Raw genomic sequence first — 13,577 nt, forward strand, 5'->3', positions numbered from 1 at the left:
GCAAAGCTCCTGCTGAAAAACCTGCTGACAGTCTTATGGATGTTCCCTTCTACATAATAAGTTGTTTTTCTTCTGTTATTTTTAAGAGTCTCTCCTTGTCTTTAACTTTTGATAATTTAATTATAATGTGTCTTGGTGTGGGTCTCCTTAGGTTCATTTTATTTGGAACTTAAGCTATCTTTACTCTGTTTAATGTTTTTTGTTTTTTGGTTTTTTTGTTTTGGTCACACTGGGATCTTAGTTCTCCGACCAGGGGTCGAATCCATGCCCCCAGCAGTTCAGTGGAAGTGCAGAGTCCTAACCACTGGACCACCAGGGAATTCCATGCTTCTTTAGTTGGATGAATTTCACGGCCTTGTCTTTCAGTTCGTTGATCCTTTCTTCCACTTCAACAGTCTGTTGCTGAGCCCCTCTATTGAATTTTTTAGTTCAGCTATTGTATTCTTCAGCTCTGCGATATCTATCTGGTATCTTCTCTGCATCAAATTTTTTTACTTTTACTTTTTTACTTTACAATGTTCATGCATTGTTCTCCTGACCCCAGTGAGCATTTCATGACCAATATTTTGAACTCTTTATCAGGTAATCACTTATCTCTGTTTCATTAGGGTTTTCTTCTGAGGTGTTATCTTGTTCTTTCATTTGGAACATATTCCTTTTTTCTTCACATTTCTTGACTTTCTGTGTTGATTTCTATGCATTGTATAAAACAGCCATCCCTCCCTGTCTTGAAGGAGTGGCCTTGTATAGGACATGAAATTTATCATTTAACCCTGACCCAGTTCTTGGTTGTTTCTCAATCATTGTGATTGTCTAAGCAATTTTTTTTTTGTTCTTAGTGTCTTCCAGTAATTGAGGGTGGGCCAAGACCTGTCAGTGTCCCAAAGGGGAGGATCTCAGGTAGCACCTACATGTAGGCTGATTGTAAGCTGGATCCTCAGGCAATAGCTTTTGTTTGTTACAGTCCTGTGGAACCCATGAACTTCAACTCTGCTGGAGACTGCAGCCAGGCACTCAAGGGGTATCCCCTGCATGGCAGCTGTAAAAAAGTGGGGCACCAAATGTGTGCACAATTTCCTTTCCAGGATATATCAGCAATCTGGAGTGAGACAGAGGAAGAGTGTGAAGGTGGCACCCAATGGGATTCCAGTCTCTGGAGAATGTTGTAGCCAGCCCCTTGATGTGCATTAAATTACAAGACTGCGGTTCAGTCTGCAGCTATTAAGATAAGCAAATAGGCCTCTTTCATGGAAAGGCTGGGCCCATTTCAGTCTGCTGCCTCTGCTTTGGGCTCTGAGGGGCTTGCCACAGTGAGTTTGCACAAGCCCTTTGAGAAGCATCTCTCATTTACTTTAGCCTCCTGGGTCTCATGGATGCAATCCCTGTTGCCTTTCAAAGCTAGATGTTTTGGCGGCCCGTCTCTCAGGTGGAAGCCTTAAAAGCTGAGATGGCAGATCCAAGCCCTTCACTACTCAGGGAGAATCTGGGAGTTGTAAGATCCCTCCGAGGCATGTGTCACTGTGCCGGGGTGGGGGTGGGGGGTTTATAGCACAGATCCTCCTTCCTGTTTCAATGTGGGACTTTTTTTCTCATTCGCCTGATGTGTAGGAGTCACTCAGCTAGTTTATGGATTCTTTCCAGAAGGAATTGTTTTGTATGTAGCCCTAGATTAGGTGTGTCTATTGAAAGAGGTAAGCTCAGGAGCCTCCTATGTTGCTATCTGAATTGAAGCTTTTGAGATGCCCAAGCTCATTTTCTCCCACTTCTTCACGCATCACACTTCAGCAAACAGTTGTCCCCATTCAAAGAAAGGAGGATGAGGCAATGACCTTCTTGGTCAGGATGGGGGCAGTGAAGGGGTCATCTGGCCTCAGCCTTGAAACGTAAAGTTTGAGAAGTTTTTAAAGCACTTTGAATTTCATTACCTTGAATCTAGCTTCTGACAGTTTTGAACCTTCACTCAGTCTTCATTGTTTATTTTCGACATCACCCATGAAAAAAATAAAAAACCTATGCAGGCTTTCTTTTCTTACTACTTAGTTATTACTTAATATTATTTCTCAGCTTTAATATGAGTTCTCTAGTGTTAGAATATGTGTAGTCAAGGATTAAAAGCTGTTGCCACTGAAGATGGAGAGGTTGTTGAGAATTTTACATAATTAGAAAAAAAAAAACTCCTCCATGCCAATTCTTATCATCAGTGAAAATGTTAAAGAGCTAACTTGAGGCCTGAAAAGTTTGATTTTACTTATTTATTCAAATGAATTTAACTCAGGTTCCTTGTGAAGAACATCATAAAATACTTCTGGAGACTAAAAAGTGTTAAATGATACTTTGAAAGTATTTTTGTGAATGTAAATATGTGTTTCTATTGAATTAATTTAAAATGTTCATTTTTAAATGTCACTATTTGTATTTTAATTATGCTTTGCTTTTAATATGTTTTTCCTATCCTCTGCTTATTTGGAAATTCCAAGGCCTTTGGCACTGTTACTGAAGTCTGAGTGTCAGTGGGAATGTGGAGAGTGGTTGGCCATGAGAATAATGGATAGATAATAGTAAATGCCTTATTAACAGTAAATGCCTTATTAATAGTAAAGGCCTTATTAAATGCCTTATTAACTAAACAATTATGCTATCAAGGTTTATTTTTTTTAAATCAGTAGTTTTCAATATTTAATCACCAATTTTTTTCTTGTGAGAGTAACTCAAAACCACATATTAAATCCAAAGCTAAATTTCAATAAAATTGAATCTTGTAATAAAATATTGTAGTATGGGCCTTCCAAGCTTTCAAGGACTTTCAACTCTTGACTCAGTTCTTTACCCTTTACATCTTAACAGGTAAGAGCCAGCTTATACCATCCAGGCCTAGAATGCAATTATACTATGTAATAATTTGGCAGAGATGGCTAGGCGACTCCTAAAATTCATGCGTCTCCTTTCATGGTGCAGATTTGTCACACAAGAGTGGTTCCTGGGCAACAATTTAATTCCTTAGCCCTCTTTGTGTCCAGATATGGGACAATGTGACTATTTCATACCAATAGAGTGTGAGATGAAGTGAGAGAAATATCCAGGCTTTCTCCAACACTATAGTGTCTTTCTGCTGGTGAAATGTGAATAATGTAGAGGCCAGGGGCTGGAATAACCACAGATGTAAGGACGTTCAGTCTGCTACTCATTGTGTGAAGGAAAGCTGCCATGGACTGAGAACACTGCCCTGGAACCATTACTGGAGCAAGAAAAGACTTCAGTTGTATGAAGCCCCTAAGACATTTGGGTTTTTTACTCTACTTAATGCAAATAAGAGTTCAAAAACTTATAGTTTAATGTTTACTTTGCTTTTATGTCTTTTAAGTCTTTCAGATTCATTTTTTTGTTTTTAAAATACTAATATTTTAATTATGTTTTAAGTTTGGTTCACTGCATAAGAGCATGTCTGGAAAATTAGGATGATGTAGTGAGTCAAACTTGCAATTAAAGATTTCTTCTGGTTTTCACTCTGCTAGGAAACCCTACAATTGAGGGGCTGAAGCAGAATACTTCTACCATGACTAGTAAGGCTGGATGGAGGGAACTCACATAAGTCAGTTTGCTAGTTTTCTCATTAATCATGGCAGGTTTTCTTTTTTTCTAAATCTGAGAGTGATATTAAGGATTTTCTTTAAAAAAAATACTATAACAACAAAAAATATATATATCTGTGTTTGTAGATGAATAAAGTACACGAAGTAGTCTGGTAGCTTCATGGGTAAATAATGACCTGTATGGTCAGGCCCCATAAGATGGCTGCTCTCTTGCTGTCTGTATATGATTTACTCCACCCGGCACTGCCTTACCCTTAATTTATGTGCATGATTGCCTCCCCCTCCTAAGCTGAAACTTTAATCAGTAGCTACCTTCGTTATCAGCTCAACCCTCAGCTAATGATTGTTCTAGTTCTCGGACCAGAACGGCTCCAGTATGTTGGGTACTCAGCAGGAAACAGTGGCCCATGCAAGTTTCTAACCCAAAGAGCTGAGGGGAGGCATATTCCAACAATCCCCCTGGAAACCAAGGAGCCCTTCTGATGTCACGTCCCTTATAACTGATAGCCTCCTCCTCCCCTGTGTAGCGCAGGTTGTTACTGTGTCCTGCCGGCTATTGGCTGTACCACCGTGGGGTGTCGCTCCAGGCCCTTTGCCTCTGACTTCGTAAGATTTCCTGTCCGGTAAATGGCTGAAGTCTCTGTAGCTGACATGGCTGGGCTGTTGCAAGGATTGCAGGACTGTGGGGTGCAGTCTAACAGGACCCATAAGAAAGGACAAGCCATGAATGCAAGGACCAAAATGTGTGTAACGGATACCCTTAAGAAACCATGACTTTCTTTCAGAGTATGTGCTCTAACAACATATATCTCTGATAATCATTATTTCTTCCTTTATCTATTCAACACAATATTGATTTTCTTTAAGGTATTTTTTGTAAGGCCTTTACCTGTAGCGTTATCCACTTGGTGAAGAAGATTTAGACCAAGCAGGACTGTGTTCTGAAAGTCAGTAAAGTCACTGATGAAGGGGGCTTTATCCCCATCAACAAGCACTCGTGGTGGCAGGCCCTTCTGGAACCCAGATACTTGAATAAAGGTTGTAGGAAAGCTGGCTGCAGCTAAATAGTCCAAAGCCACACACCAATCTCTTCCAAAATCTGCTTCTGGTTTAGAATAATATTCTAACCTAAAAGACAAGTGGAAACATCTACAATTATAATTACTCCACTCAGAATTTCAGCCTCGTCATTTTCTAGGAAAGATCACCTTCTGCCAACAAACTAAGAATCTAGTTTTTAGTTTTAGAATGTGATGGCTTGAGTGCCTGCCTTTGAAGATATAACTAATTAAAATTTTAAATTTGGAAAGGACCATCCCATCAGTTGTTTATATTTTATTTTGAATTTTTTATCTCTATTAACCAGATACCTTATACCTTGGGAATCATATAACCAGGTGTTAGACTATGACTAGCTAGTAGAAATGTGCAGATAAAAATCAAAGTTTCCAAGGTAAAATCTCTGCTAGACTCAGACAGCCTTAGTAAAACTGTTGATTTCCTAGCGTCAGGAGACCCCCTAAAACACTGAGCACCCTAGAGAGACAGATGTCTGATTTTCTGGTCTAATTTTCTGAATACATGGGTTTTATTCTAGTGGAGGAAATCTTCCAGGAAACCAAACTCTCACCTATTTGGGGAACAAGTTATTACAGTGGAAAGGTTAGGGTGTAGTAATTAGTTTTATAACTATATAATTCATGGCTCCTGTCCCCACCCACTGCTGAACAACTTGCAGGTTTTGAACGAAGTTGTTCCCCCTGAAACACTGTCTACTCCCTGCTTTGCTCACCAGCTACATTCTCTTTTAAGTCTCATCATAGGTGTCACCTCCTTCACAAAGTTTGCCATCCCACCTGAGGTGGAATCAACTATTTCCTACTCCACTATATTCCCAAAGCACTATACTACTCATATATTTAAAAGTTTGTTTTCTCGTTAGATTATATTCAGTTTTCTAGTAATTAGGTTATATTCTAATTTTTCTGTTTCCAAAGTACATATGTAGGGTCTATTAAACAGAAAACTTTTGCATCGTGTTTGTCAATGTTAAGCAAATCGTAACATAACCCAGAGAAGAAACCTTGCTGTGTTTCATTCACATGCACACAGGCTCCTCCCTGCCTCTAACACCCAGAAGTGGAAGACTGCATACAGTGGACTCTTAATGAGAGAAGAGTTTGGCTTGGATTCACAGTTGACTATTTTTAGTCACATCACAGCTGATTATGAAGTAAGGATTAAAGGAAATGTGAATTCATAAGGATTTTGACCAATAGCCACATGTCCCTAGTAACAATGGGTTAAACAAATTGCAGGGGAGTCAGCAACACTAGGAAAGGGGGAAAGGGATATGGGAACCAGATCAAGACACAGAGGCCATAGGAGCACAAGTGAAATTCAAAGGAAGCCTTTCACATTATTCTATTGAATGTGCTATTGAACGATTGAACCAATTAGTCAGTTAAAATATGTCCAAGCAAAAAGAAAAATACACCTTAAAAGGCTCATCTTAATTTAAAATATATTTTAAAACATAAAATATATACATGTACCAGCCAATCTGCAGATCCAGGACCACAGTTTTATTTAAGTATATGTAGGCTACACAGGGTTCAGTATTGTCTCATGTAAAGAAACAACTAGTATTTATTTTTACCTAAAGAAAGTAACTTGTGAGGTTTTAAGGAAGCTCCCAGGCTGTACAGATTGTAAACACGGCCTCAATTCTTCAATACTCTCTATGTCCCTGTTTTTTGGCTTGTCATTTTCCAGTGCCCCTTCCCCAGATACACACTACCATGTATTAAATAGATAAATAAGGATTTACTGTATAGCACAGGGGACTATATTCAATATCTTGTAATAAACTATAATGGAAAAGAATAAAAAATAATATAGATACATATGTATGTATATGTACATATACATGTATATAAAAATATATATGTACATATACATGTATATAAATATATATATGTACATATACATATATTATAAAACCAAATTACCTTGCTGTATACCTAAAACTAACACAATATTGTCAATCAACTATACTTCAATTAAAAATTAAATATTAGCCCACTTGACACAGCATAAGCTTAAAATGCATTTTCACACTTGGTTCCTCTCTCTTGCTATTCTGTCATCACAGTGAAGAACACCCAGGCTTGCCTGATGGAGAACAAGAGACAAGTGGAGCAGAGCTGAGCTTTCCCACTCACCCCTGTGGGGCCAGTAAAAATCAGCCAACATGACATGAGCCCAGGAAAGGTCCGCAGAGCTGCCCAGCTAAGCCTCAGGCACGTGAGCAATCAACACTTACTGTCATATGACGCTGAGGGTTAATGGCTGTTGACTGTGCCTCACATTCGTGTGAGAAAAACTGGATGCAATACAGGGCCTCCCATCTAATTAATTGCAGAGTCAGGACTGAAACCCTAGCAACTTGGCTTTAAAGTTCATGTTCTTTACAACTGCCCTCTACTGCCTCTTGTGATGATGATAATTAAGCATGATGCATAGATAGATTTAATCCCCAAAATTACCCTGTGTAGTATGTACTGTTATTATTACAAGTTCCAAGTTGAGAAAACTGAGCTTATCCCTGTTTGGATTGCCCAATTTAATACCTAGTTGTTGAAACCAATAGGTAAAGAAGGACATATGCTGTGAATCTGCTAATCAGGTGATTTATTTACCTTACTGGATGATGGAGTTCATGAGACAGACAACAACCAGTGGAATATGAGGTACCCAACATTCTTGCCTGGATTTACAAAGTTGCTTGTATAATGCCAATGAGCCCTGATCTTGGTGGTTGTTGTTGTTCCTGTTTTATACTATACCCAGATTTCTAGCCCATACTTCGCTCTTGGGGACTGACTCCACCCCCTAAGTAGTGTCTGTAATCATTGATTTTATGCACCAACTTGACTGGGCCACAGGGTGCCTAGATATTTGGTCAAACATTATTTTGGGTATTTCTGTGAGGGTAGTTTTGGAAGATATTACCATATAAATCTGTAGACGGAGTAAAGCAACTTGCCCTCTATAATGTGGATAGGCTTCCTCCAATCAGTTGAAAGCCTGACTAGAACAAAAATTAATCTTTCAGTGAGTAAGAGAGAATTCTCTTGGCTGATGGCCTTCAAACTGAGACATAGGCTCTTCCCGGTTCTATAGCAGCTGCAGCCTTTTTACTTGAACTGGACGTTGGCTTTGCAAATTATAGATTTGCCACCCTCCATAGTCATAGGAGCCAGTTCCTTACAAAAAATCTATATCTATCTATCATCTATCTATAAATCTATCATCTCCTATTGGATCTGTCTCTGTGGAAAACACTAACTAATACAGTGCTATTCACATCTTAACACAAATCATTCTTACACTCTCAAATCTAGGTGTATAATACTTCTAAGTGTACCTGTGGAGTGGCTTGATAATCTTCTAGGCTATTTAGTATGCAAACCCTGACGCTACTGAATTTTCTTCCCCAAGTATGTAGCTACCATATTATGTGCCTATGATTTAAAAAAACAGTGATAATTTCTTTTCTTTTTTTTTTTCAATAGAGAGAAATTGGTTGTATGTTTTTTTGGTTGGTTCGTTGGTTAGCTGGTGGTTGGTTGGTACAAGATTTTTTTTCTCAAATTTTTGCCCCTTCTTCATAAAACAATTTTTAAGCCTGATCATACTAAAATAATCACACATCATCATTAAAATCCCCAATGATTAAATATAACATTTAATAGGAAGATTTATATTAGAAAACGAATAAAAAGGCATAAATAAGACGAAAAATTATTTGCCGTATTAAGTAGAAATAACTTGGGATCCATTCTTACCTATGTTCAAAAATTTTGTAAGCATCTTTCAAGGATGAGAGATGTGCATCCCACAAGTACTTCAACAAGTCATCAAAGCTACTAGAAGGCGACTGCAAACGCTATAGTAAAGAGAAGAAATTTATTCATATTTGAGCAACTATAACAATTCTCTACAATTTAATTTTGTTCACATTTACAATTTAGCAATATTCTACATGACAGGAAAATTTTGTTTCTATGGATTAATTTGTGTAAGCCATTAGTGACTAACACTCTGTAAAGACTATAATAATTATCTATTAGTAGTAGTAATATTGAGTGCATCTATAAGAGATGAACTGCATGTGTTTTCCCGAAAGTCAGCATTTTATACTGACCTAGAGAACTTTACTTTTTGATTAGCAGTTGTTTTTCTGCTACCATAGTTGAAATTACCACAAAAGTTTAACATTAAGAAAAGGAGGAAGTTACCAGAATATTTAATTTAATCACATCTTTAAGAATGAACTAATAACCTATAGAACTAGTAAATCTATCTTTTAGCATTGATTTTGGTTCATGACTGTGTTTAACCAATGTATTTTATTTTGGTCACTGAATATTTGGTTTTGATTGCCACGTAATTGTTTAGATATACCTATTTGTGACCGCTTATCAAATCACTTGAAATAAGTTAATTGACTATTCTAAAACCAACTCCATAATCATATTTCTCCCAAGTGTTATTGCTCAGTTGACTTGAAGGTTCAATTTACCAGAATAATCCTTTCATTCAGTGAGATATCCTATGTGCTCTCACATTTATTAAGTATGGCTTATTTAGGGTGAGAAGAGTGGATAGATTTTCTGTTAATGCTGCATTGGTTCAGAGGGTGTAAATGACATGTAATGCCCTGCTGTAATGTAATGACATTAATATAGCTGGCATAAAATTTTACATTTTTATAGCATATAATGCACACAAAAACCTAAACAGAAAGCATTATACAAAAAAAAGAAAAGAAATTACCTTACCACCTCCTAAGAGAATAAATTATAAAACTTAATAAAGGCACCTTGTAAAGGACATTCCACTTCTTCATCGTCTTAGGAAAGGATGACTGACAACTAGAAATATTAAGACAAAACTTTGTCTGGTCCTTGGGTGGTGGCAAAAGCAGGACTTGATCTGATGGTATCCCCATTATGCCAGAATCAACCGCAGCAAGGAAGGGTAGTGCACACAGAAAGTAATTTATATCTGTAATTGCAAAGTACTTGTTATTACCACAAGCACTAATAAATGTGATAGAGGATATTTTAAAGTAATCTGTAAACCATTAAGCAAAAACTCACAGATCCAGGAACATGAAAAAAAGTCACTGCAAAATATTGAAAATCTCCCTAAGGATCCTATACATAACTTTAACATGTTTCTGTTAATAACCCTACAATTAGAAAAGAATATGGGTTAAAATCGTTGACTATAATATTTTAAAACAAAAAGTAATTTCCATGAATTTGGTACCATTCATTTTTCAAAGCATTATGTAAAAATGAAAGAAAGATATCTACTTGTGCAAAGAATGATACAACACCTCTAGCTGGGGTTTTACCATGAAATGTGATTTTTTTCTAAATTATCTTAATATGGTTATAGTATTGATATTTTGTATTTTATTTAGCCAAGTTTAATGTGCAACCATGACGTCACAAAGTCTTTGTCTTACGTTAGGTCTTTAAAGCAAAAATGTTGGGTAAGTGTTGGCAATAGATCTTTGGATAATTAAATTAACACTGAATTAAGATTTTTTAAATTTCTCTCTAAATGGAACCTATTCCAGCAAATTTAGACATCATGATATAGTTGACTGTATACTGATTCCCACTGGTGATGCAGAACATTTTTCATCATAGACATGTATTTTGAATGCAGTCCTACGCCCCAGGGTAGCAGGCTTATACTCCAAACTATGGAGTCCATGTGAGACAAAAGAAGCCTGAATTCTAGATCTGTAGTCATGACTATTTGTGAGTCTTTGAAAAGACTCCATTGGTATCCTATGAGAAAAATAGGTAAAGGTGTATATGATGTGTGTCACTGCAAGAAAGTGAAATTTAATGTGACCTTGTTTCTAATTATTGGGAAATATCTCTAAGAAAGTGAGTGTAAATTAATTTCACTACTAAAATACAAAATAAAGCTGAAGAATTAGAAACTACTTTCTAATTATTTTAGTATTAAGTATCCGACAGAGGCCTTAGATTACTGATTGATAGAACAATTTGTGGTAGATTAATCTCTGACATTTTTATGAGTTACAAAGTTAAACACATTTTATCTGAGCAAAATGAGAAGAAAGCATTATTTTCTTGTCCTCTCCTTTCTCATCCTTCCTCGTCCTTGGAGACCCTCTGGCTAGTGGGACCTCCCATCTAACTGCCAATGCTGGTCGTTCAAAGGCCATCGTCCTTTGCTGTTCCTCAATTCAGTCCCCATGTGAAATATGTCCTAAGGAATCATTATTAAAATTGTGGCCATAAATCCTAGAATGTGACCTAAAGGCCACAAGGTACGTGATGAAGTAAACTCCTTTTTACAGAGGAATAGTGCTGTTTTTGTTTTGTCTCTGTCCCTCAGATTTTAGGTTGCATATTTTCTTTGCGGGAAGGTTATTACCTATTTTTCTATTAAATGAACATACCAGCCCACCAGCTGTCCACAGAGATGCACAAACGATCTCCATATTCATAGCCACAGTCTGTCCTTCGGCTGGGATCAACTAATCTGCCTAGAAGAGAGAGGATGCACGGATTATTTATTATGCACATTTTGAAGCTGGTAATAATTGTTTCTTACCTAGGCACAGTTTGTTTGCAAAGATGCACAAACATTTCTCTTTTGATAACTTGTGTTTATCTTCCTATCACTCTTTACCCTTCATTTCCCATCTCAGAACCAATTTCTATTCCTTGATCTAACATCACCGCAGTATTCCACTTTCGGATGATCTGTTTTGAATATTAGTTGCTTTTGTAACTATTCTCCTTTTCCTAACATAATCCTTCTCAAAGCAATGATTGATAAGGAACTTGTTAATGCTGTTAACCTGCATGAATGTCACAAGTGTGAGTTTTCCTATTGATTATTCCTCAGACTGCACACGCACGTGAGCGTGCACGCACACCTGCACTCAGTCACATATACCTATGCCATGCTATTTCCAGGCTCTGTTCTGTAGCTTGATTTTCCGTATTATTAAATCAGAATAGAATTTCTGGTGGTGGACCTAGGCATTGATATTTTTAAAAACTAGGTATTTGTTTTCAACGTGCAGCTACACGCGAGAACCTCTGCTTTTGTTCATTCTTTTATTCCCTAGTAGATTTTGTTTCTTTTTCCACAGTGAAATTCTGTCCACATTTCAAATCTCAGTTCAAATGCATTTTTTTCTTCTGATTACTCCAGCTGACTCCAGTGTGTCCCTTGTTTTGCACTTTAATTTTTAACAAAGAGTTGTTATTTATTGTTCTCTGTTTAATTTCTAATACCTATCCTGTTTCAGTTGTGTTGTAAGGTCTTTGACGGCAGGGAAACTGTCTGCAATACGTACTTACCTGCACCCCACAGCTGCTTTTAGAAAATGCTGGAGACATATAAGCCCATCGTTGGATGAGTTTAATCAGGCTTGATCATAATATGTGAATGTAATGAAAGAATAAGAAAAGCATTCAGCCTCCATCTACCGCTGGCCCCCAAGGCCCCGGAGTCTGGCATGCCTCCCATGGTGGACTACATGCTAATAATTTCTCCTGGATCTCTATCTTTTGGACTCTGAGGAAAGCCAGATGAATAGGAGTTAGTTTGAGTCTCAAGACATCACCTGACAAAGGTGCATGAATTGCCAACTTCGGTAGCTCCTGTATGTGACTCCTCCTCAGATCTTAGATAAACCTTAATCTTCTCTCTATATTTTTTCCATCAGAACAGATTTCCTTATTGGTGGTGTTATCAGTATGGAGTGAAGGAAGCACCCACTCTGTTTCATGAGCTTCTCTGTCAGCCAAAATATCTTATCATTTGTGAGTCTTTGGCCCACATGTATCTTCTAACTAAACACTAGAATGTATTTTATTTGAAAGGAATCAATCTTTTGCAGAGAAACATCCTCATGAACAAGGTGCCACTCCTGTTCTCTCCATCTCCATATATAGGTTATCATAGTTAGAACTTTACGAAATTCAAACTAATTTGACATCACCTTCTGCTTTTAGTCCATATCTCCTTGACTGTTTTGTTCATCCCAGTGCTTAGAATAGAGTCTGGCATCTAGTAGGACTTCAATAAATATTTGTAGAATGCCCAATAGGTTGGATATGAAGTCTTTTTGTGTCTGGCAACTATGCCATATGCCCCATTGCAGTTTCTAGTCGAATCAGGCAACACAGAAAGATTGATGGAGGAGGAGAAGCAGTAGAAAAATAATGGTTATGAGGGGAAAAGAGGAAAAAGAAAAGAATCAACTTTCAAAGACATGCTTTGGTGTATACAGAGTTCCACTTCCCAATTACAACATGGTTAGATTGGAAGATCATTAGAATAAAAACAAGGGTCATTCTTACCTGTAGTATATTGCCAGCCATGCTGTAAAGGCAATCCCCATAAAAAATTTTGTTCATTATCTGGTGCAAATTTTTCAAAATAACTGGCTGTTTTGTTCACGAGGATTTTATACATCCCCATTCTCTTAGAGTATAACCAGGGATCAATAACATACTTTCCATTCTCCACCCTGTAGTCACTGAACTGACCAGGACTCTCATTCCACAGGGGGGGATACAGATCTGAGAGACTGAAAGCTCCTGCTAAAGAAACAGAAATGCAACCAACTAGTGCACAGGCCCAAGGAGGAAGGAAAGCCATCACTCCAGAGCTGGGGGTGGAGATTGTGGGAGAGCTTTTATTGGGAAGTGGAGGAAGGAGTCATGGTATTTGCTTATATCCTAGCATATCAAATCTCTGTTCTTTTTCCCAGAGATCACAGTCCTTCCCTGGGAAAATCTTACCAGTGAAAACAGGTTGCTTCCCCAGGTAAAGAGAACAAACTAGACGATACCAGAAGGGAGAGGGAAGGGAAGGGGGGCAGTTGGAGGTAGGGAATTAAGAGATACAAAC

At 37.6% G+C, this 13,577-nt stretch overlaps 1 protein-coding gene across 1 annotated transcript; it reads right to left on the bottom strand.

Annotated features, from left to right (window-relative positions):
- Positions 1–4,126: 4,126 nt before the first annotated feature.
- LOC112409102 (protein LEG1 homolog) lies at positions 4,127–13,325 on the bottom strand. Its single transcript, XM_024759016.1, has 6 exons — positions 13,025–13,325; positions 11,107–11,193; positions 9,478–9,662; positions 8,441–8,541; positions 4,480–4,718; positions 4,127–4,284 (listed from the first exon to the last, which is right to left on the bottom strand). Exons 1-6 carry the CDS (start codon positions 13,323–13,325, stop codon positions 4,127–4,129), a joined length of 1,071 nt encoding a protein of 356 aa, XP_024614784.1.
- Positions 13,326–13,577: the final 252 nt, after the last annotated feature.

This window comes from Neophocaena asiaeorientalis, unplaced genomic scaffold (genome assembly GCF_003031525.2).
Source record: "Neophocaena asiaeorientalis asiaeorientalis breed wild unplaced genomic scaffold, Neophocaena_asiaeorientalis_V1.1 scaffold5, whole genome shotgun sequence".
Classification (NCBI taxonomy): Eukaryota; Metazoa; Chordata; class Mammalia; order Artiodactyla; family Phocoenidae; genus Neophocaena; species Neophocaena asiaeorientalis.